The sequence below is a fragment of the Asterias amurensis genome, chromosome 8 (genome assembly GCF_032118995.1).
Source record: "Asterias amurensis chromosome 8, ASM3211899v1".
In the NCBI taxonomy this organism is placed as follows: Eukaryota; Metazoa; Echinodermata; class Asteroidea; order Forcipulatida; family Asteriidae; genus Asterias; species Asterias amurensis.
Genome location: NC_092655.1, coordinates 18,929,590 through 18,954,235, shown reverse-complemented (window position 1 = coordinate 18,954,235; position 24,646 = coordinate 18,929,590). Strand labels below are relative to the sequence as shown.

Sequence of the window (24,646 nt, the reverse complement as noted above, 5' to 3'; positions counted from 1 at the left end):
TATCGAAAATCACATTACCTTCCCTATTTTACAGTGTTACACCCACCGTAACCTAGGATGGAAGATTCACGTCAGTGATTTTCCTGTTGTGTTTACGGACTCTCCCCCACACCAGGAAGCTCCGCCCCTACTATCATTACATCCGTGGTAATGCTGATCGCCGCTCCTCTTCTGGGACAGCTCCTTATTTAGAGAAGTAGAGCAAAGACCTCCTACGAATTGTATGACTGGAAAATTAAAGGAACGTTACAGAATTTGTGTTTTGCCAACAAAACTATCAACAACCAATTGAAAGGCCTGATATTTGAAAGATTAAAGCCAGTGGACATTCTTGGTTATTGTCAAAGACCAGTCTTCGTGTATCTCAACATATGCATAAAATAACAAACCTGTGAAAATTTGAGCTCAATTGGTCGTCGAAGTTGCGAGATAATAATGAAATAAAACACACCCTTGTCACCCTTGCGTTTTCCGACCTCCACTATACAGCGTGCTTTAATTTATGTAACTTTTTGTTTTTCGTTACTCTTCAGAAAGTCGAACAATTTAAAGGAACACGTTGCCTTGGATCGGTCGAGTTGGTCTTTGAAATGCGTTTGTTATAAAATGCACATGGGTAGAAAGATGTTGTAAAAGTAGAATACAATGATCCACACAAATTTGCCTCGAAATTGCGTAGTTTTTCTTTTACTGTGCGAACTAACACGGTCGGCCATTTATGGGAGTCAATGGGAGTCAAAGTTTGACTCCCATAAATGGCCGACCGTGTTAGTCGACGAGGTAAAAGGAAAAACCGTGCAATTTCGAGGCATGTTTGTGTGGATCATTGTGTTCTACTTTTACAACATCTTTCTACCCATGTGCATTTTATAACAAACGCATTTCAAAGACCAACTCGACCGATCCAAGGCAACGTGTTCCTTTAAATTGTTCGACTTTCTGAAGAGTAACGAAAAACAAAAAGTTACATAAATTAAAGCGCGCTGTATAGTGGAGGTCGGAAAACGCAAGTTTACCTTTGGGTGTAAAAGACAGGAGTATGAAGTCTGCGAATGGTAAGAGGAGATCTAACCCGTTCTCTTGCAGAGTCCCTCCCCCTTTTGTAAGGACCCCGCCCCACTCTGCGATCTTGTTGATGTTTTCCTTGCTAGTAGAGATTTCAAGGTGATCTCATCAGAGTTTCCTCGGCATTTCTGGATTTGCATATTGGTCGAAGCCGACGATGCTTTTAAATTAGGAGACTATTTTTACTGGAAACTTTCTGGGGTTGATACTTCAAGTCATGAGTTGTAAAGTTTATTTATAATTTTCATGATTTTATTTCAAAAAGCACATTGTTTATAAAAACGTAGTAATTTTCCAAATAGTCCAGTTCAACTATATGATTGGGTAATGTTTAGGAGTAGTAAATACACAATTTAGACCAGAGCGAAATTCATATTTGTGTCCCTAATATCAGCCATACATCAATTTTGACAGTAAACAAACAACGTAGCTGTAACCCTTGCCCCTTTATTAAATAAAAGTTCAAACAAAATAAAAACGGAAGGGGAGGACCTGTTACAAATACAAATTAAAGGTGAAAATTCCAACAAGCGGTTTTTTCACTGCTTTTAACAAGCGTTTTTTCACAGACTCTAACAAGCGTTTTTTTCACAAGCGTTTTTCCCTCTGGATATGACAGACCACCAATCTTGAGGCTATAATAAATGTTTTTAGACAGATTTACACCAACTGAAGGACTGCGTCAAGTCTAGCCAGATGACTCTATAGGAGGTTACAAGTCTGACATTTCGATAACTTTTGGAAGGAAAACAGAAAATATGCAACACAACATCTGATTTAGAATCCCTCAACCTATTCTCTAAAGTAGTAAAGACAGTTGTAACCAGCATTTAAAGTACCTGTAGTATCGTTTCAATATTTTGCAACAGCAAGCATGAACCAACCACTGACTTACAACAGCTTGGAAACAGCGTAACTCGCTGGTGGAGCGGGAGTGGAATTTTAATGAACATGATAGCATACATACTGAACTATTCCCCAGAAAATCTGATTCTTGTAATAAAAAAAGTTTATCAAAATAACTAAATCGTTCATTTTCTACAGATTGAGATGATGCCATCTGAAGATGACAGACCCCCAATCTTGATGCTAATCAATGCCACTGTTCTGAAGGAAGACTGTGTCAAGTCTAACCTGGTGACTCTTGAAGTGACGTAGGGATGATGAGCCTAACCAACGATTTTTGGACTGCATGCAACCAGCTAAAGGACTACGTCAAGTTTAGCAAGATAACTCTCAGCTCAACTTGTTCAACTTGAATAGTGATGTTGATGCCCTTAAGTAACTAAAACTTTTTGGAAGGTCGGTATAGAAGCAAGAGTGTGTCAAGTCTAGCAAGATGATGTTCAAATGGAACAAGCTTGACCATGAGGGCGCCTAAAGAGGAGAGGACTATCTTAGTCCGTTTCCGAACTTGTATCTGTGTGGCTGTGGCTGTTGCTGTTGCTATGGCTTCATTTATTGCTCTCATACATGTTGACATGGCGGTCAAGCCCTATATCCACAGCCACAATCCTCAGTGATCAAGCATCAAGTGATTTGAAGAAGAAAAAAATGGCACGTCTGGCCTCATGCCAAGCAGTTTTGGTTTATCAAAAAAACTAAAATTCATTGAATTCAAGTACAATTGTTGCATGCATGCGTCTGGTGCCCTACGCAATATTGCTTATGGGAAAGAATTTTCACGCAGTATTTTTGCTTAACAGCTTTATAGTGTCATAGTTCAAAATATACACCGGTTCTTAAATGCATGCTTAAAGATTTTTAGATGGCTGGTTATATGTGCATTGGAAGCATTGTTACTGAAATAATCTTTTGAAATACACAATTTCTTTAGTTTAATTGATTTCTAGTACTAATGGATACAAATAAACATGTCCACAAGGAATAAACCGATTTAACATTAAATCTTATCCTAATTTAAAATTTGAATTATTTCGTGTTTACTTTTTGCTAGAGCAGTTAAGTATGTTACCATGTTGTCGTGTGGCATTAGTTCATTAGCAATCACCCGAACCAAACGAGTGGTAAAAAGAATTTTCTTTCTACCTGAGAGGGTCTTTTCACTTGGTGTGTCCCAAATACATATGCATACAATAACAAACCTGGGAAAATTTTGAGTCAATTTGTCATTAAAGTTTCAAGAGAATTAAGGAAAAAAACAGCATTGTTGCATTACTGTGTGTGCTTTCAGATGCCTATTATATATAATAAAATTGAAAACAAAAATTGCCTTAAAAACCATGTTACTTCAGAGCATGGAGGAAGGAAAGAGCCGATTCTTACAATGCTCTTTATTACTCCCTGCCAAGTAAGGTTTTATGCTAGTAATTATTTTGAGTAATTTTAAAAATGATTTTGTTCAGCGCCTTCAAAGGCCAATTTCAACAAAACGGCAACAAGTGACCCTTTTCAGTTTTTACGCCAACACTTATTTTAAGTAATTACCAATAGTGTCCAGTGCCTTTAAAACATGCACTACTTTCCATGTCTTGACCTTATAAGGGGAGGGGATTGGCTTTTATTCTATGACTTGCTTATGCTTGCCTCCCAGCCGGTAAATACCAGACAGCAGCGACGAACAAAGGCACGTCACAGTTGAATGACTCTATAACCATCTCTACCATTGTCAGGTGCCATTCCTTATTGCGCCTGGTAGCTATTGACGTATGTGGCTGCTGACGTACTTTCCTTTAGTACAATAATACCAGTCGGTGGTTGGATTTCCTTTCTTTGGTTGTAGCAACCCATTGTGATTTCTGTATTTTCTCTTTTTATTATGACGTAGAATCCGGTCAGAAAAACCACGGCCAATGCGGGCCAAATTTGGTGTAGGCCTATTGTAAAAACATTTTGGTACATAAGCTCACTCGCCCAATCGGCACAGTGTTGATCAAAGTGTACATCATCTCTACACTGTAAACCAACTCACAGCACCACATACAACTACTGCACCTCGTTATAGATTTTGGCTTCGTGGACAGCGTATACTCCCCTCCTGAGTGTTAACGGTCTTCTTAATGAGGATGGCGGTTTGGGCTGCATGTCTCTTGCTGGCAATACTTCAAGGTACGTGTACGTCTAAAAAAGCCAATTGGTTAAAAAAGTAAATGTAAACATAAATAAGTAATAGGATAACTTTCCGCACCTCGCTACCACCTTTTCACAATTTTTTACAAATTAGATACTATAGTATTTCCTATCCAATGAAAAAAATGGTGGTGGACGCCCTCCCTTTCCATTGCCAATTCTCTTACCATTTGCTCGTGGCCGAAATTGTACAGTTATTATTATTATTATTTTCTGCCTGTGGATTTTACAAAGAACTCGGGGAAGTACTGTATAGAACAGACTCATGTAAAAAAAACATCGTAGTAGAAGTAACAACTGGGAACCACACACTGTTCTTCTTCTTGACATGACTATATTTAGTTAAAGCGGTCTGCAAACAATTATCTTGTTTGCCTAGTAAAAGTACCTTTTAATACCAAAGGGGGAGGGGGACCAGACTAATCTTCAATCTAGTCTCGGTTTGGTTGTTTTGATTTCAGAAAAATATTGTAAGTTGGTGGCCTGAAACATTCGGTGATATTAAACTTATGATGGACTGGAGAATGAACATAATGAGGAGCAAATGACGCAGAAAATTACCTCAAAGTGCTGAAGTATTAGAGTAGTAAAGACAATAAAACAGAACCAAATTTGCCATAGTTGAGGAAAATCATTGTCATTTTATAATTTTAAGTGCGTGAATTCACGAAATAAATTGTACAAAATAGTTAATTAGAGGCCACAAGGAATGATTTATAACATTAGTAGTGCTTTTCACGGAATGCTATTGATAGCATGTTGCTTTGCAATTCAAAGGAACTTTTTCACCAGATGTACTGAATAACATCACCATACCACGATTGGAGGACCATCTTCCATTAGGCCAAGGACACGGTTTTTGTTTCACATCATAAACATGCTGGTTAATTAAAGGGAATGTTAGACTTTTCGTATAGCAAAAGCACTCTTAAAAATTAATGGCAATTCAAACTGTTGGCATTGAAAGCCTACACAGCAGCTTTCACTTCGTGAAAAAAGATGCGTTTCGACCCTCTAGCAAAGTCTTTCTCGAAGGTTGACAACGTAACAAACATAAACAGGTAAATTAAGTGAAACATAAGCAGTGAAGTGGAAATATGAAATGGAGTTAGAAAGCATGAAGACAAAAAAGCAAGGGGTATGCCTAAAAATTGAATAGGGAGGACAAAAGGGGGGGGGGGGTAAAGGGACAATATCAAGGGTGGGAAGAGGGGGAAAAGCTCTGAATGAGGCCAGCGAAAAAAAGTGTAAGGCCATATACATCTGAAAACAAGTGTGTAAAAAACTTATGCTTAGAAAAGTGTCGGAAATCAAAGACTGTTGTAGAGTGTATAGGTACCATGAACTTTAAAGGGAAGGTACACGTTTGGGAATTGTCAAAGACCAGTCTTCTTACTTGGTTATCCCAACATAAACATAAAGTAACAAACCTGTGAAAATTTGAGCTAAATTGGTCATCGAAGTTGCGAGAAAATGATGAGAGAAAAAACACCCTTGTTGGACGAATTTGTGTGCGTTCAGATAGAAACAAAAGACTTCTGGTTAGTCTTTTACTATTTTAGTGAGAATTTACCTCTTTCTCTAAATCTATGCTACTTCAGAGTGAGCCGTTTCTCACAATGCTTTATACTATCAACAGCTCCCCAATGCTCGTTACCAAGTCAGTTTTTAAGTTAATATTTGTTTTGAGTAATTACCAAACGTGTACCTTCCCTTTAATTAGCAAACATAATTGAGTCAGTTCTCGAATCGTGCACGGAAGCCGGACTTGACCTCCGGGCGGATGTCTGGCTATAGCAAGGAGAGATACAGGTGCTCATCTATGACTGGATTGTTGGTGGAAGGATAAAAGGCTTGAATATATTTGACCTTTTCCAAGGGCGGGAATCTCCAGCGCCACCACTTCATTATCAAAGTAATGAGAGTTTCCCACCAATGAGAGATTACGAAACTACGGGCCTTGTCACACGAGGCAACTTTTACTGCATACTTTGAGGCAACCAACTGCAGTGCATAATATATAGATGGCCAAGCGGATAAGAGCACCAAAATCAAGCTCTAGTGATTCTGTTCAGCAGAGTGTGGGTTCGAATCCCGGTCGTGACACTTGTGTCCCTGAGCAAGACACTTAACTATACATGTGTCATTGCTTCTCTTCACCCAGGGGGTAAATTATCACATGTGATGGCAGAGATGGTTCTTGTGATTGATTTAGCCGAGTAGCAAGTTATTAATGTTGCACAGGCTGCATACTCCCCTGGGAGCTGAGATTGTTTACGAAATGATTTAAGGCACAGTGACCAGGGGTAATAGTGTCGGAGCGCTTTGGGAGACCCTTCGGAAAGAAAAGTGCTACATAAAAACTAGTTATTATTATCAAAACTGTATTATTCATCACTGGGAAAATTAAAATGGCCTTAACAAAAACCTGTATGCAAAATACAATCATAATTAAAATGTTTTACTTAAAAGTGCACGGTTTTCCTATCGTGTCAGTTAGAGTATCGATACGGTACTTTTCTCGTAACCTCCACTCAATACCGCCCTTTTTTTATTTATGAAACAAGCATCTCGTCAACCATATTAAAACGTAACCATGACAACAGTTTCCATAGCTCACTAATGTTGTTGTCATGGAAACCACGTAGAGGCGGTGGTACAAATGGCTGGGAATGTTATAATAATTGCTGTCTTTGAACAAACCTCGAGGTTTTTTCGTTGCGACACTCTTTCTTGCCAACTTCAAAAGCTGATGCAAAAAACAAATATTTGGACAGATTTGTTTTCTCCCAGAGTTCCATTTACAAGCCCCTTCCATCTTAAAGGCTAGGTAAACCTTTGGATTTTAGAACCGTTCGATTGTTTTATCCAGTTTAAGTGTCTTTGTACACATTTAACATTAACCAGTGAACATTTCATTTTAATTTGTTGGAATGGTTCTTTGTTCTACTCTCTAAATGTAAAAGAGTGAAAAACACCACTCTTTACATTTCGAGCTGTCACTCATTAGCTCTTTAAAAAGAGTGATCTTTATTTCACTCTTTAAGAGGGGTTTCACTCCAGGAGTGAGTGAAAAATTACTCAAACAGATGAAAACTTCAATCTTAAAGAGTGGAAGACCACTCGAAAAAGAGTTGTCCTTCATAATATGGCTCTTCAAAGAGTGCCTTTTCACTCTTTTACATTAAGAGAGTACATCTTAGCAAAGCAAGCTTGTGTGGGTGAGAAGGCAGTGTTTTTTTCTTTCAGTTAATCTTTGATGAAATTTACAGTCCTAATGATGATTACTTTTTAAATTTCACAGCCTTTACGACATGTGATGCAGACCCGTACTATGGTGCACTCGTTGGTAGTTTGTCGACCATTAACCACAGGGTGACCGGGACCGTATACGCCGTCGACTCTAACCGTCTGCTCATCCGGGGGTTCACGTACGATGGCACGGCACCAGGTAGGATCCAAGTCAAACAAAAACTTGATTCATGTTGGTTATTGGTGTGGCATGACAGAGTCGTCTAAAGTGATATAAGTTACTATTACATGGGGTCCCTTGCCTTATTTAGCATGGTTGTAAAAAGGTAGTGTAAGGATGTATTCCCACTATTTTATCTCTAGAGTACAATTCCCAAAATAGTTGTTTACACTTCAACAGGTGGCCCATATCCTCTGTCAGCCCATGTCCAGTGTTAGCCCCCCTCACATTCCTGACCACCCACCCTTACCCCCCCCTGTTGACCATTACATCATCCCACTTCTAGGTAATGATGTCACCAATCTTATATTATTTCTGTGTGACATCATTTGTAAATTTAGAGTTCCCCCACCCCCTCTGAACATTTTAAATGTTTCATCGTTCCGGTTTGCTTCATTTCCTGAACATTGTTCCTGTTTTCCTGCTCTTCGTTCCGGTCTTCAAGTTTCGTGTTCCTGCTTCCATTGCCTTTTTCTTGTGATCAAAGACATGCACTTGTCCCGCCTATCTCGCTATTACTCTCCTCATCGATATTCCCCATCTCCTCCCCGTTACCGTTCTCCTAGTCATCGTCGTAATCACAGATATTCACGTGAACATCGCCGATATTCACGTGGTGAACATAACCACTCTCGTGATACCCGTCACAGATCACCCAGTCCCCGTCCCAGTCGCTATGACCGCAGCTCCCATGACAGCCATTACTCCAGTAGTAGCCGCCGTCCTGAGTCCCCTTATAGAAACCGTCATAGTTCTAGGTCACACAGTTATGCCAGACCAGACCACACAGTCGTGATCGAGATGAACGATCACAACATTGTGACCCCTCCCCACCTTCTCTTCCACCGGAGAAGCGCTCCACACCTTCAGTGTCTGAGCCCCCTGTCACCAAGCCCGTATATGTTAATAGTATTTTTACTCAGACCCCCATATCAACTACAACCGCTCCTCCCACTAAACCTTCATCATTTGCTATTGATGCAGACCTTATTTGTACTCTTTCCTCCAATGGTTACAACATTAAGCAATGTCAACAAGATGACCCAGACCTTTCATTGGTTATTTCTTGGGTCGAAAATGGATCCCGTCCCAAATGTTCCACATTACACAAGCAATCGCATGTCTCACGTCGCCTATGGTTGGATTTCCATAAACTCAACCTAGTCGATGGTATTCTATAACGACACTACCAGCCTTCGTTTGCTGCTAAGCGTGTCAATCAAGTAATTATCCCCACCTCCCTACAACCCACTGTCCTTGCCTATCTACATGGTAACTCCTCTTGCAAACTAAGTGTCCACATGATAATCAAACAATCTCTGAAAGTGTGTTACTGGCCGTACATTCGTGATGGTGTAACAAAGTATTGCCAGACTTTCCATCAAACCGAGATTACCTCCCCCACAAGTACTCCTACCACATCAAAGCATTGTGCAAAACCTAAGATCCATTCTCCAACCGCTGGATCGGGTTTGCTGCCAATTCCAAAACAACACCTCTTTCCTGTTGTTGTTTTTATCCACTCTCCTACAGCCCCAACCAATCCTCCCTACTCTCTGCCCATAACCCTACGCCCAACTCCACCATACAACTTTCCTCCAACCCCAATTCATTTGCCTTCTGACCGCAGTCGATAATTTGGTTGCAACAACTTGTTTGATAAGATCTTTGTTCTGATTACTGCCATAATTAACTTTCTATTGTATAAACTTGGTACTGTGTCAATCATGTAAAGGCCCACCATTGCCTTTGGTCATAATTTTAATTTCAACAATTGCGATATTCTTTGTTGTTTATATATATTTTATTCTAAGCACTTATTCTACTCATTTATCAACTTAAACTTGAGTTTACCAGTTCATCTGTACAATTTATCCAGTGGTTAACTTGCCATTATTATTTTTGTATGTTCAAATTGGACTGCTTTACTAATTTTGTTGTTTGTCCTTACTTAAATTTCCAAATTCATTCTATACGTGTATTTGGTTTACTTTTGATAATTATGGTCACTTTTAATTTTACCTTGAAAATGGGGACATTTTCTTTTCCCCAGATAAAAGTAATGTAAGGATGTATTCCCACTATTTTATCTCTAGAGTACAATTCCCAAAATAGTTGTTTACACTTCAACAGGTGGCCCATATCCTCTGTCAGCCCATGTCCAGTGTTAGCCCCCCTCACATTCCTGACCACCCACCCTTACCCCCCCCTGTTGACCATTACATCATCCCACTTCTAGGTAATGATGTCACCAATCTTATATTATTTCTGTGTGACATCATTTGTAAATTTAGAGTTCCCCCACCACCAAAATCCTATATAACCTCTGCCCAACTTTCACTCTGGGCCTCGACTACTCCTTCAACTTTCTCTTTACAAGAGACTCGCCTCTCCAACCTACTAGCTAGGTCCATCACCTCTGTAACTTATTGTACTGCTATAAGTCAACTTCTTAATAAACCAAGATTAGACCCAGTCAATTGTTTCACGTGGTTTCTTCAGTCGTCGTCACTCTCTATATACTCCAGTCCGCTCGCAACACGCTTCTTCTTCAGTTCTAGGTAACCAGAGTCTTGCATATAATAATCATATAAATCTCTGCGTTACAGTAGCAATGTTTGACAAGATTTTCCAAGAGAACTTGGTAGTATAGAGAAAAGTATTGTCCTTTCACACGAGGTACATTTTGTAAAATTTTACAACCATGCTACAATTTAGAAAGGGACCCTTGCTGTAGTGTCAAAGGGGTTTAATGGTATATATTATTACCGGTGTCCTTTGTCTAATTTTACCATGGTTGTAAAACTGTAGCAATAATTGACGAAGGTTTTTCAAGAGAACTTGGACAGTAATGAAAATTATTGTCCTTTCACACGAGGTACATTTTGTAAGATTTTACAACCATGCTACAATTTAGCAAGGGACCCTTGCTAAATTGCTTTCGTGTGAAAGTGGCTTTATGGTATTAATACCTGGGGTCCCTTGTCTAATTTTAACATATTTTTGGTTGTAAAAATGTAGCAATGTTTGCAAGAGATCCAAAAGAGCTTGGACAGAGGGAAAAAATGTTGTCCATTCACATGAGGTACAGTTTATATATAATATGTATATATTACTTTACAACCATGCTACAATTTAGCAAGGGACCATTGCTTCTCGTGTAAAAGGGCCTCAATTTAAATGCAACAGGCTAATCTAGTGCATCAGACTGAATTACTAATGGTTGAATGAGTGTGTGCATAATGGGTTCAATTTCCGGTCATGACAATAATGTCCTTAAAGCGGCACATTGCCTGTAAATAATATGTCACCATTTTGGCAGTGCTCCTTGGAATTTGCAATATTTTAAAAATGATGAACACAGAAAATTATGTGAAATTCCATTATACGAAAATGCAATTTCAAAGTGGAATTCTTGTTGAAACCATTCCCTAAACCATATTAACAACACAATACATCTGGGACATTTAGTGCCAGGATCCTGATTAATCATTGCATATTGGAAACCAATAGAATAATTGTAAATTGTTTTGATTTTTCTACCAGATGCATTTTTATGGATTGGTGATACAGATCGACCCGATGCTAGTGGTACTATATTGCCAGTCGATCCTAATAATCCGTAAGTACTGAAGGGTGCATGATAATCGATACTCAACTGGAAATAATTATATACAGCCTTTCCTGATTTAAAGTCGTCGTTTGTGAAAAATACCACTTTTGTCGTCTAGAAATTGGCAAAAACACATTATTGTGAAATAACTAAACGTTACATCTGATTTTACGGTGAGATATGATTGTTTGGTGTGTTCATTAAAAACTAGAGGATGTGGTGAACTTATAATTACAACAAACGACGTGTCATAGTCTTTTGACCCTTTCCGGGACGTTTTAATTACAAAGTTGTCCGGGATTTCTTTTTGAGCAAGGATAGCAACTCTAAAAAAATGTCTGGTAATTTGTGTCGTGACCCGTTTCCCCTGTGTACCAATAACAATGTGAGACTTTGGGGAGTTTAGGTGGCACCAGAATCACCAGTTAAACCCATTGTGCTTTGGAAAGTGAGGCCCGGTCCGAAACGGCAACTTCGGCTACAGCTACGGCTAGATCGCGCGCGTCTGCCTATTCTTCAACACCGGTAGACGCGCTGATCTAGACGTAGCTGTAGCCGAAGTCGTCGTTTCGGACACGGCCTAAGCATCTCCTAACTATCATAAAGTCTAATGTCACCTACAGTCAATTATGTTACTGATTTTGTTTTCTCCATTTTGTTTGGTTTGTGATGCAGGGATGTCAAGTTAGGCTTGTACGGAGATGCAGAGATATCGGTCCGTCTCCCAGCGGGTAAAACAGTCTCTGACTACAAGTGGTTATCGGTGTGGTGTCGTCAATTTCATGTAAGTATAACAAAACCTGGGCCGGGCACAATTTTATCTGCTTCTTAAAAGCAATACAAATGAGCAGGATACCAGTAAAAAAATGAACACATGACATAGTAGTTTGGCTGGTAACCTTTAAAGTTATTTTACGTACGTTACTCGTAATTTTTTACATTTCCCCGCAAATATTTCGTTATCAATATTTTACGGTAATTGTTTGACGCCTTGGCTGCCATGATCACCACAAATTAACTACAGTTATTTACAATAGGCCTATAATTACAGTATGTCGCAAGGGTTGGTTCTTATATTTTCGTTCTCCTATTAATTTTAAAAAAAGGTATCGTATTAAAACGGTTTTGAAAGTTATTTTAAATTGTGTACGAAGTTAAATTAGTTCACCGATATCGTGATACAATTGTAGATTTTTGTTTTTGTTTTTTTCAAACTAACCCTAAAGTCAAACTAGTTAATATTTTATCCCCTTCTGCATTTTAGGCGAACTTCGGTAGCCTTACCATAGCCGACAGTTTTGTCAATCCAGCCGTCCACGACCTCGGCGCTCTACCGACGTTCGCCCACGCGGTTCGTGCGACCAGCGTCAAGGTACTAGACGCAAAGACGTTCCGTTTTGAAGGGCTGTATTACGATGGATATGGACCAGGTTGGTTGGGTCATTCTCGACTTTTGCTAAGGCTGTTGTTCGGATAATAATAAAAATTAATAATACTATCGAAGTCTTATAAATCGCACGTATCTACCAAACGCGAGCTGAGTATATACAAACTTAAGAAAGATATATACGAATACAGCTATAAAGCCATCCCTTTTACTGTTATGATTGGGTTTTTTTCTTTCTAGATGCATATTTCTGGGCAGGACCCGGAAGTACTCCCACAACGAGCGGTATCAAGCTTGTATGGAAACCAGAGTAAGTTCCTTTAGATAATTATGTGGTTTGCATTGTAGCCTGAACTTTTTAGTAGTGGAGAACTAAAATAATTGGCTGCCCATATAGTAATGGTTGAAAAAACCTACATTGTTTCAGATTCAGAAGCAGGAGCTTGTAGAAAACAGCCAAACAAACAAACAAACAAACAACTACCAAAACAAACAGACAGCCACTTAAATATTATTCATAAATACCTCAGACAGTTCCTCTATTCCTATTGGTGGAGAGCGCGTCACGTGGGTGTGTATAAACATTTGTTTATGACCAGTAAAAAAATGTTGAAACATGGGCGTGACACGCGAGCTGGCACCTGTTCTTATAAGATTGTTTCTTCATTCCTATTGGTCGAGAGCACCGGCTGAAACAGTTGTGCCACATCACGCGATACGCGCAACGCGCACAGCATCCCCTTACAGGGAGTTGTTTACCCGAGGGCGGCGGAGGGCTTTACCATTTCATAGCTGGAGGGGTGTTGTGTTGAAAGAAATCATTGAACAATTATAATTTTTGCATTTATTTTACTTTTTGACCATTGATAAAAAGTGTTGATGTTTTTGACCGAAAAGGTATTTTATGAATGGGAATCAAAGTGTGTTTAATCGATTTTCAACTAGTGGTTTAAACCCGCCGAGGCCTGGTTCTTGATAATTTACCTCGACTTCGTCTCAGTAAAATTATCAAGAACCAGGCCTCGTTGGGATTAAACCACGAGTTGGAAACCTCTTCACCACACATTATATATAACAGACGATCTGGGGAACCTCTGATGGTCGCCCTTCCACTGCATCCCGGTCAAGCATCAGCCTCCTAAAGCTCAGTTGTTTTTTGTTGTGTTGCGTCCATCTCCAGCTGATCTACGATAGTAATTTAAGTCTCCTCCAAGATCCTGCCCTTGCTCTTGTTTCCATCGATGTTAATACTGTTCGCCATTTATGTCATAGTTTAGAAGAAACTAATACTAAATAGTAAACTTGCGGGTACAACCATGTGTACTATCTCGATCTTTTGAGTGAGTGTTGGCTCTAAATAGAGCCGTTGTGGTCTTGACGTTTCGATTAGTATACTCTGCTCATCTACTCTACTACCTTCACACAATGCAAAGCTTCAAACGCCATTTGAACTCATAGTTAACGAATCGTTGATATGTTAAGTTTTATGCTTCGTTCACACAGCTTATATGCGGCAACCAGAGCACTGGACAGACAAACAGACAGACAGAAGAACAGACAGACAGACAAAAACGCAAACAGTAGGAGAGACAAACATTGGGCATGACAAGTAGCTACAATCTGCCTGACAAATAATATACCTTTATCATTAATTTTGTCTCCATCTTGGTCATGTTCCTTGTACAAAATAACAATGATGAATGATAATAATAATTTTGAACCAGACTAAAAAAAAACAGGAACCAGACTATTATTTTCTTCCAGCGTCGCTTTGGTTACATTGATATCAATGGGGAAATTACAAATGATTTGAGTTGTATTATCGTTGAATTTTATTGCTGTTTCTGCCACACATTACAGCTTACCAGCTACCGGCAACAACCAGAGAATCGGACAGGCTTTTACTGGACAAGATATTGAGGTCACTATGCCGGAAGGCATGACCGTGTTTGACATCAATAACATCGGTATGTGGTGCGTCCTGGCCAGGCAGAACTTCGGCCACATCTCATTTACGTCGAGCGCCCTCAATGTGCCCGCTTTCGTCCCCGAAGTTATGGTAAATATCGATGCGGTTATTAGACTCGTCGTTGTTCTAATGTATTACTAGATTCATTCATTCATTGTTGGTTTGTTAACTAAAAATATCACATGAGAGCAAAGGGCTGAATTGTGGACACACATCAACAATTAAAACCTATACAGCTCTTTTCAGAACTACCCCAACTCAATAAGAGATTAATATCATTACATGGTGTTACCGCAAACCTTACTTTTATGACAACCATCGAGTTAAAAAAAGAGAAAAAAGAAGCTAATTATAAAATGGCCAATGAAATGCAGAAAATTCATAAAAACCGTACAGAAAGAAAAATAGGAGAGCAAGATACCAGTCACACATTGTACTTGTGACACGGTAGTTTGGCTGGTAACCTTATTCTGGTAAGCATAATTTGTCTTGCTTAGCTACTTTATATGCTTAACATCTCCACGAACGTACAAATGGTACGCTGGGGGGGGGGATTAATGCACGCCGTAAGCTTTAACAAAAAATTAATGTTGATATTTACGCGACTCTCCTGAAAAAATTGGTATGTGATTTTCACTTTTTTTCTCAAAAACTTACTTACTTTGTATGAAGTTGAAACTTCTACAGGTAAATATACAACTCCAATCTCACTAGATATGGGTTAATGTCATGGCCAAAAACTTGATCTAAAAAAAAAAAAACCTTTAAACCACATGCACTTGTGAAAATGTTGGTAATTGTGAACGGCCCCTAAGCAGCACTATTTTTTTATAACCACCCCAACTCATTTAGAGAATGTCATTACATGGTGGTACCGCAAAGCTTACTATATCGTATTTCCACCATGCAAAGTTTCAAATCCATCCCACATTTAAAATAGGCTAATGATGTTTTGTTTGTTTTTCTCTCCAAAAGCCTGCAGCGTTCCAATGCGAGGTGCTGTCCGATAACGAGTTTCAAGTTAAATGGAGAGTCGACGGCACCGACCTCAAAGTAGAACTCGCAGGTCGAGTTGACCCCGGGAACTACATGGCATTCGGCCTGAGCGGCTCTGACTCTCAGACCATAATGGAGGGATCGGACGTAGTGGTCGGGTGGATGGACATCGCGTCGATGAGCGCCAGGGCCGTGGACTACAGGCTTCAGTCCAAAGCACAGGTAGATATAGATATAAAAACAATGTTGTATTAAAAAACTGTCCTCCCTGAAATAAATAATTTTGCATTTTAAAAAGTTTAGTTAAACAAGAGGACAATATTAAAGGAACACGTTGCCTTGGATCGGTCGAGTTGGTCTTTGAAAAGCATTTGTAACAGTTTTTTATAAAATGCATATGGGTAGAAAGATGTTGTAAAAGTAGAATACAATGATCCACACAAACATGCCTCGAAATTGCGTGGTTTTCCTTTTACCTTGTCGACTTACACGTCGGCCATTTATGGGGGTCAAAATTTTGACTCCCATAAATGGCCGACCATGTTAGTTCGCACAGTAGAAGGAAAACCACGCAATTTCGAGGCAAACTTGTGTGGATCATTGTATTCTACTTTTAAAACATCTTTTCAACCATATGCATTTTATAAAAAACGGTTACAAACGCTTTTGTTTTGACCAACTCGTCCGATCCAAGGCAACGTGTTCCTTTAATTACATTTGCTCATACCATTTAAGCCACTCGCTTTATAACATGCTTATTTTTGTAATGTTTTAATGTAAGTTGGGCTTTACCAACAAAACAGTTGCTGGCAGTGTAATCACTTTTTATTTCCACCATATACTTAAACTGACAAACCAGTAGAAGTTTGAGATCGATTGGCCATCTGGGTCATGAGAGAATAGTGAAAAACCGACTACGAATTTTGCATTGCATCGATGCCAAAATAAAAATGAATACAATGCTCACTGAGCGATAAACTCCATAAGCGAAGTTAGATTATTTATTTCCCATCAAATATGACATTTCAGACAGAATTATTTCAAGGGATGTTTTCTACTATCATCATCATTAGACCGTGTAAATTTTTATGTAAATCTGTGATCTTCACGATTTTTATTTCTTACCAATTCTGTAACGTTCCTTTAAAGCCAGGTTCATATTTCATTTAATGATTATGAAAATTTGATATAGTTTTTATATTTGATAAAGTTTTTATAAGCAACGGGAGAACTGTATTTAGCGCTGATTTTTATGTGTTTTGTTCACAATTTTTACAGAGTCTCTTTTGTCAGGGGTTTCTGGAAATTTCGTTTAAAAAAAGTATGTTTTTCCCTTTATTTTTAGTGTTCCACCAACAATGGTAACGGGGCATGCCCTGACGACATCGCGGCAGTTGGAGGGACAAACAACGCAGTGGTAGACAACTTAGTCTCGGAGAATGGTATTGTGCGTCTATCTTACACAAGACCTCTCAATACAGGTACGCTTTAACATAGCACAAAGTCCACATACTTACAAATTACACCGTTTGAAGTTAATGATAGTGGAGATTTTGTTCGCTTCACTTAAAATATTACTTGCTGAGGTGTTGTAGTTTTTTAGAAATGAGTAAAACAATGTCACGAAAAATACGTTTTACATGCTTAAATAATGTTCGTCTCCTGATAAGAACATGTTTTATAGTATCAACAGCTCTCCATTGCTCGCTACCAAGTATAAGTTTACATGCTAACAATTATTTTAAGTACGTACAAATAGTGCCCAGTGCCTTTAAAATAATAAGTTTTATTCTAAATTTCCCAGGTGACAGCGTTGATCAAGGGATTCCCACTGATCGTGAAGTGTACATATCCTGGGCGTTGGGACCAATCAACCCTGACGGACGAGTAGCCAAACACACAAGCGTACCAAGAGGTAGGCCCTTAGTGTAGTGAAAATTAGTATACGTTTTTCGTTCCATTTTTTTTTATTTATCTTTTTTTTGTATGCAATTCGCCAGATGCACAAGGCCCGAATGCCACTCTAGGTGTGGGCTACAATCAACTATCCAGGGGCCGTTATAACACCTAATCCTGGGCCTGAAGCAGGGCTACCCCATTTTCAGTCCATATACGGATGTAGGCTTGGGTATCATCAATCAAAAGCATGGCTTGTAGAGCAGAAAGCACTACCTCCCAACTTTTACAAAACAATCATGCTTAAGGACACAGGTGTCACGATCTGGACTCGAACCCACACTCTGCTGATTACACCAGAGCTGAATTTCTTGTTCCCCCTACCCCCACAGCGGATCTGAAACTAAACTTCGGTCGTCAGGGCGCCACCACTTGTCCAGAGTTCACCAGCCCAGCCGGCACGGACAGCTCCATGACGTCATGGACACCGTCTCGCATAGAGGGCGTTACATCATTCACCGTACAGATCGGGCAATCTGGTGGAGAACGTGGCTACACTGGCATTACAGGTGGGATTAGAAAGCTAACAGACCATCAAATGCAGTTGTCTGAAAAGATTATTGTAGTTTCATTTTTCTCTCTGATGATAAATTTCAAACCAGCATGTAATCTAGCCTAAACTTTCTGACGTCATACTTCGAGAATCGCGAATAACGCCAGAGAGTGGCCTCTAGCCTATGGTCAATCCCCGTCCATAATCACCTTTCACCTACAATCATATGCAGACTACCGAAAGTGCAGCGGACCAATCAATACGCAGATGTAGAAAGCATACGTCACTGCACGTTTATCCAATGGAATCATTTTGTAAAATGAAACCACTAGTTCTTATACAATGTCCCTTACAGGTAGCGGCACACCCTCTTAAATAAAAAAATTAAAAAATATTCAAACAGGAATAATTATAAAAGATACAAATGACTTGCGAAAAGCTTTATGTTTCATAAACAAAACATTTTCCCCTCAATCTTCAGGGAAAGTTGGCTGGGGTATCGCTTGGTACGTCAATGAACTTCTGATCCCCGAGATCACAGTCCAACGTGGTACCACCTATACCTTTCAAATCTACGGTGGAAACGACCCTCAATTGTCGGCCCAATACCACCCATTCTACATCACTGACGACTCGGAAGGAGGCTACGCACAGAAAACGGCAAATGAGCAAAACGTAAGACGTGAAACATTGTTATACCATCAATGTAAGGCAATTTTGTCACACAAACCTTTTTTTAACTTGAGGCAAACAATTGGTCATAATTATTTTGGCAAACTGCGAAATCTCTCGTGTCATTGCACAATTTCAACTGAGCATGACTGTACTTGCAATCTGGATACATTTTGTAACTTTGAGGTTCGCTACAGATCAAATTTTGGAATGTAAAGGAACGTTTCACATGGTAATGTTATTTATTTATTTAATTTTGGAAAAGATAAAAAATGGAAAAGACAAAAATTATAAAAGTAGGCGGGCCTACATCAAATTTACAGTAAAAGGTACATAAACACAATTAATATTGTATAATTATTGTTGTTTATCTTTTCAGAACGTGGACATATATGCTGGGATGGAAGGTAAGTTGAACTGGGAGTCGATGAAGCAGGAATTAAAATATATCGTAATACATTTTTCCCATTCAGCAATTAATTGGATATTATCTAGTTATAGTCCAAAATCTACAATATCAAGACTAAAAAACTTCTTTAGCAATTTCCATAAACTGCGACCACATTACATGGTGTGGATTGTGTCGGTTGTAAATCGTCGATCATTATTGACGTCTTGGGCCAACACTAGGTCTTTTTCATGAATAACTCGAGGACTTTTAAAAATGAATGTAATTTTCCAAGGAGGTAACGGTAACTCATTCCACCAAGGAAGTACACATTACTTTGAAGCTTCGAAATAATTGTTTGTTCTTTGTCTAGACGGCACAATGTGCTCTCTGTCATTATTTGCGATCAAACTGTTTTTCCCGGAAACGTAGGTTTTCTTTTCCTAAAGCATGACCTAATAATAGCTTTGAGACAATCCACCGATAGGAAATAAATCTTTACTCCAGTGTTGTAGGTCTCGAGTCTTGGACATGCTGGTCACGGTCTTGGTCTCGGGTATACGCCTGTCTTAATATTTATGCATGACGTCATAATTCTTACCCAAAATGAGGCTACGGGCGCAAGTTCCCCATCACTTGCAGTGGCAGCGCCCATCGCCTCATATTGGGTTAGCATTGTGACGTACCTCATGTACACATATTAAGAGAGGCGTATACCGATCCTGACTATGACACTGCTTTAAATAATGTACAATTTTATACTATCTTACAGTGTCTTGGTATGTTGGTGTTTGGTAGGAGTTGTATTGTTGTATTCACATTCTCCTTGTGTTCTACGGGCCAAAATACAATGTTAAATGTACACCAAAAAGTACTTCATGTATACTTTACAATTTGTTTTGTATTATGTTTTGTAATATGTGTTGTTTTGTCATGTTTACGTTTTGTATTTTATACTTTGTATTATTTTTATGTTTTAAAAGTACAAGATATAAGTAAAAGAATAACATGTTCCCACCACAACCAATAATAAGCTCAATATAAATATATAAAAATAAAAGCATAAAGGTTGTCACCCAAACGTTATAACATTAATGCCGAATACAAACGGTTTTTCCACTATTCAAATAATAATAATTACATAATAATTTTTTTGATTTGTTTCTGTCCTCCGTCATATTTAATCTCCGTTTTACTTTTCTTTGATTGTGGTTATTCTTATTGTAAATTTAATTGCTCATTTAAAAAATAATTGTATTGCTGTTTCTTGTATTCATTTGTATGAATAGCGCGTTTATGTATGTGTTTGTATTCTTTCTTGTATCTATTAAATATTTTGTTGTTTAGCACATTTCAACAAAATTATGTTGGAATTTGCGCTATATAAATTAAAAAATTATTAATATTATGATTTAAAACTTAAAATGATTTTCTTCTGAAAAAAAAAAATCCATTAGCACTTTTGAAACCTTAGTCTTCCTTCAGTTGTTTTGTAAAGGCTTACCTTTTGTTTTCTCATTATATAATCCCCATAAACTTAAGTCATAACAAATGCTTTTGTGTTCAATCACAGTTGGTCCGTACTGCGAGTGGCGCCCCAAGACCATCGGAACGTCCCCGGATAACTACGACAGCTTCGCAGCCTTCAAAGATACATTGGAACTCCATTGCGTCAACCCATCGGCCTCTGCTGGAGTGTTAACTTGGACACCAGACGGTACCACACCGGACTTGGTGTACTACCAGGTGAGGAACCGTGGTCAAGTGGTTTGGCTGCAGGATTGCAATCGCAAGGTTGTGGGTTCGAATCCCCCAGTCAAATGTTTGACTCCCATAAATGGCCGACCGTGTTAGTTCGCAACGTAAAAGGAAAACCACGCAATTTCGAGGCACATTGTGTGGATCATTGTATTCTACTTTTAAAACATCTTTCTAACCATATGCATTTTATAACAGACGGTTGCAAACGCTTTTCAAAGACCAACTCGACCTATCCAATGCAACGTGTTCCTTTAAAGCCACGTTGAATACATATCCAGTCCAAACTTATCAAATGTTTATGTCGTGTTTTCTCTTGTACATATTGTGCCTTTGTATGTTGTTTTGTCTGGATTGCCTTTAGATAGCGATTGTTTTCGTTTTGTTGGTTATCCGCAGGCTTGATGTTTTCTGTAGTCTTACTTTTTATAGTGTTATTTCTCTACATGTACTGTTTGTGTGTTGCCTGGAAATAAATAAATACAATAAATTTTCTTTTCTCATTTTCTTGGAATTAGTGTTACACGCACAGATTTTTGGGATGGAAGATTCGCGTCGTGGATGACCCCAGTATCACGATGCCTGACGTACAACCTACGGCACCAAGGCCACCGTTTACCACGAAAGAGCCAATGGCAACTGAAATAAAGGCTGAAACCACTAAAGCCACCGGAGAAGCCACTGCGCCTTTGGTGTCCGTCGTCGCCATTTTGTTTACGACGATGTTCGCAGTTATTGTGTTTTAAAATGTTCTACACAAAATTTCTCTGCACACATTTTATTCTTAAATACAATCTCAAAAAGAGGTTTCTTTATCTGATTTGTACTTAAACAGTTCTTTGAGTCATAAATGTGTTTTAATCAGTTATTTATAACACAATCAAACTTTGCAGGTTGGTTACAGCTGTAATAATATCCCGAGAAAAAAATGGTTAAGAAATTGTATATATATTTTTTAGCACATTTGTTGTAATATCTTAGTTTTCCTAATGGGAGACTTTCGAACGCCAGGTGGCAGCAGACTTATCAGGTTAATTTCCAATGTTTACGTAGTTCTGAGCACGCGCACATTGTTGAGTTTGCGAGAAATGTGTAGGCTTAGCTGAAATATTAAGAAAACGCACAAGTCAGAAATTGTATATATATCTTTATTTTTTATTTTTATTTTTTTATTTTTTTCAAACAACTAACTTCGCAATAATTCCAGTAACAGATCGAAGGAAACTAAAATATTGTCGATAAGATGTAATAGGAAAAACACCCAAGGGGGAAAACGCACGCAATCGGGTAGGGGTTGAGAACCAAGTCCACACACTCTATAGCTGAGGTTGGATTCGAAGCGGGGTCCACTGGCATGGTAAGAAAGAACCAGCATGTATGTAAAATAAAGAAAAGTAATTTGTATCACTGTCTGGCACACAAATTTATATGAGCGTATCATAGACCAGCTATGAAATAATTTCGAATTATTGTACATAATGTTGAAGCAATGAATGTTTTGATGTCTGTGTATGGCGTACAGACCACCTCTGAAAGTACCTTTTTAATGACTTTTTATATATCTAAACTCTAAAGTTCCAAAAGAATTTTATTAATACACAGTTCTTAACCTATTTATGACACCTCAACTGTATACATATTGATTTTTGTTAGCTATTTACTAAGTAAAGTTAATGTTTGTTTTGAATATGAATATTTTTGTTTTAATTGTTTGAAAAATCTTACTAGCTCTTTGCGATTGTAAAGTGGTTTGGTTATTTGTTTTCTTTCCTGAAAGCATCGATGTATTGCACGCTTCATATACATGTAAGCTATGTTATTGTAAACTTTTTAAAATATGCGACTTCGAATTTCAATACATGATAAAATAATAAACAATAAATTACAGTACTCCAGCAGCACTCCTTGTCCTGTACTTCAACGCAACGCGATGCTGAAATTTTTACCATTGATTGGTCGATACGGTAATAGTTTCGAAGTCAAGGTCGGATCCCTTAAAACATGCAGATTCTTGAAATTTATCGATGGTCTCTTGAGGTCGCCCTATATTTTGTTTAATCGAGTCTGTTTGAATGTTGTCAGGTTAAAACGTGTTACGCGGTATAGGATGAAATAGTCGAACATTATAGGCTAATAGGCTTTAGCGAGAAAATCGAAGAACTTTCAATTATTTGAACCTTATAGCTACAACCTATTTTTAGTGCGTAATGATCTTTGCCTTTCGAACATTACTGCAGTCTCAGTTCAAATCGTGTGTATACTGGAATATTTCTTTGAGCCGCGGGACGGTGTCCCAGTGAATTCTGCCCCGCCCCATCTCCTGTGATTTTGCCCCCCCCCCCCGCCCCCCGCCCCCCGCCCCCCCGCCCCCCCCCCATCCATACGGCGAACTGTGTACAAACTTCTTCTGATAGCGTCCTCCTTTGAATCCTCCTCCAAACCTTGTTAATTTCCCATAATGGGGGAAAGAATCTCCGGCAGAGAAAATTCCCTGGGACACCGGCAGAAAATGTGCAAACACTTTCCCCTGACCCCTAAAGCTGTCTGGATGACCCAGGGTCAAAATGTCCCACTACAAGCTGCAAGTCCCTGTACATCAGTGTCTTGTGTGTGTACGTGCAAAAGCATAAGGTGAGAGAAATTAGGGCGAGAGGAGATAAGTTTATCCGACGATATCAAATCGCCAGTCGTAATCTAAGCAATCAGGATCAGCTGAAGCTGTTCCCCCACGAAGGGCCTTCTGGTCGAATTGCGTACACTATCTGGTTACTAACGAATGTGTTAGTCACGAAAATTATTAGGTCATGTTTTTTTTTATTCACTTGTTTTAGAATACAACTTTATCCAAATTATTGATATCAAAGAAGTCGTGTTCCAACAACAATTTCTCGCTGGGCAAATTGTATTGTTTTTATGCTTTCCATGTGGTGTGTAATGGCCGAGCGGATGAGAGCGTCCGGGCTGAACTTGGTGTTTCTGATCAGCAGAGTGTGGGTTCGAGTCCCGGTCGTGACACTATCCTCTGGCATTAAATTAGTAGGCAAGGCACTTAACCATTATTGCTGCGTCTTCGGATGGGACGTAGACGCAGCAATGTAATTGTTGGTCCCGTGTGTTGTACAAAGCACGCAACAGAACCCATGTGCATGCTTATCGTACAGAGAATAGAAGGGTTTTCACCCCTGTTCCTGGTTTGTTCGGCAGCAAATTGATCCACAGTACCTTGTAGGCCTATTGCATTGTGCTATATGATAGGTATCATACTTCAGAACGTAGCTCCACATTATATGCAGGAAGAAAATACAGAAGACTTTGAGACGCCCATCGGGTGCGATAAAGCACTAAATCGGGGTTAAATGATTGACTTATTAACAAAGGATTTATCAGTCATCATTGTAATTTCATTAAAACAACTCCAAAACATCCTTCTCGAAAGACATACCTTTTATAACCAAAATATACTGTAAAACTTTATCTAAACTTTATATATGTTGAGTTTTTAACAAATTGATCTATACAGAGTCAACTAAAAATCCATTTCAAAAACTTGTAGCAACATTTTGTACTGTGTATTAGTAGTCCAGACAGTTTGACTTGCTAGGTGGTCGTTGGTATCCTAACAATATTATAAAGACTTCTATAACACAGACAGGAAAGTGAATATAACACCACAAACAGAAGAAATCTGTTAGAATTACCGGGCCCCTGTGACTTGAACTCTAGATAATGAGTAAAATGACTAAACCGCGGCACCTCGTAACCAACACAAGGCGAGCCAGATTAACCG

General features: G+C 38.8%; 1 protein-coding gene across 1 annotated transcript; it reads left to right on the top strand.

Annotated features, from left to right (window-relative positions):
- Positions 1-3,735: 3,735 nt before the first annotated feature.
- On the top strand, positions 3,736-22,880 carry LOC139940510 (protein Skeletor, isoforms B/C-like). The gene is made up of 15 exons (XM_071936801.1): positions 3,736-4,134; positions 7,460-7,606; positions 11,174-11,249; positions 11,916-12,024; positions 12,505-12,670; positions 12,868-12,937; positions 14,488-14,686; positions 15,572-15,814; positions 16,938-17,073; positions 17,397-17,507; positions 17,881-18,057; positions 18,523-18,716; positions 19,093-19,120; positions 20,675-20,847; positions 21,378-22,880. Exons 1-15 carry the CDS (start codon positions 4,086-4,088, stop codon positions 21,603-21,605), a joined length of 2,106 nt encoding a protein of 701 aa, XP_071792902.1. The 5' UTR covers positions 3,736-4,085; the 3' UTR covers positions 21,606-22,880.
- The last annotated feature ends 1,766 nt before the right edge of the window (positions 22,881-24,646 follow it).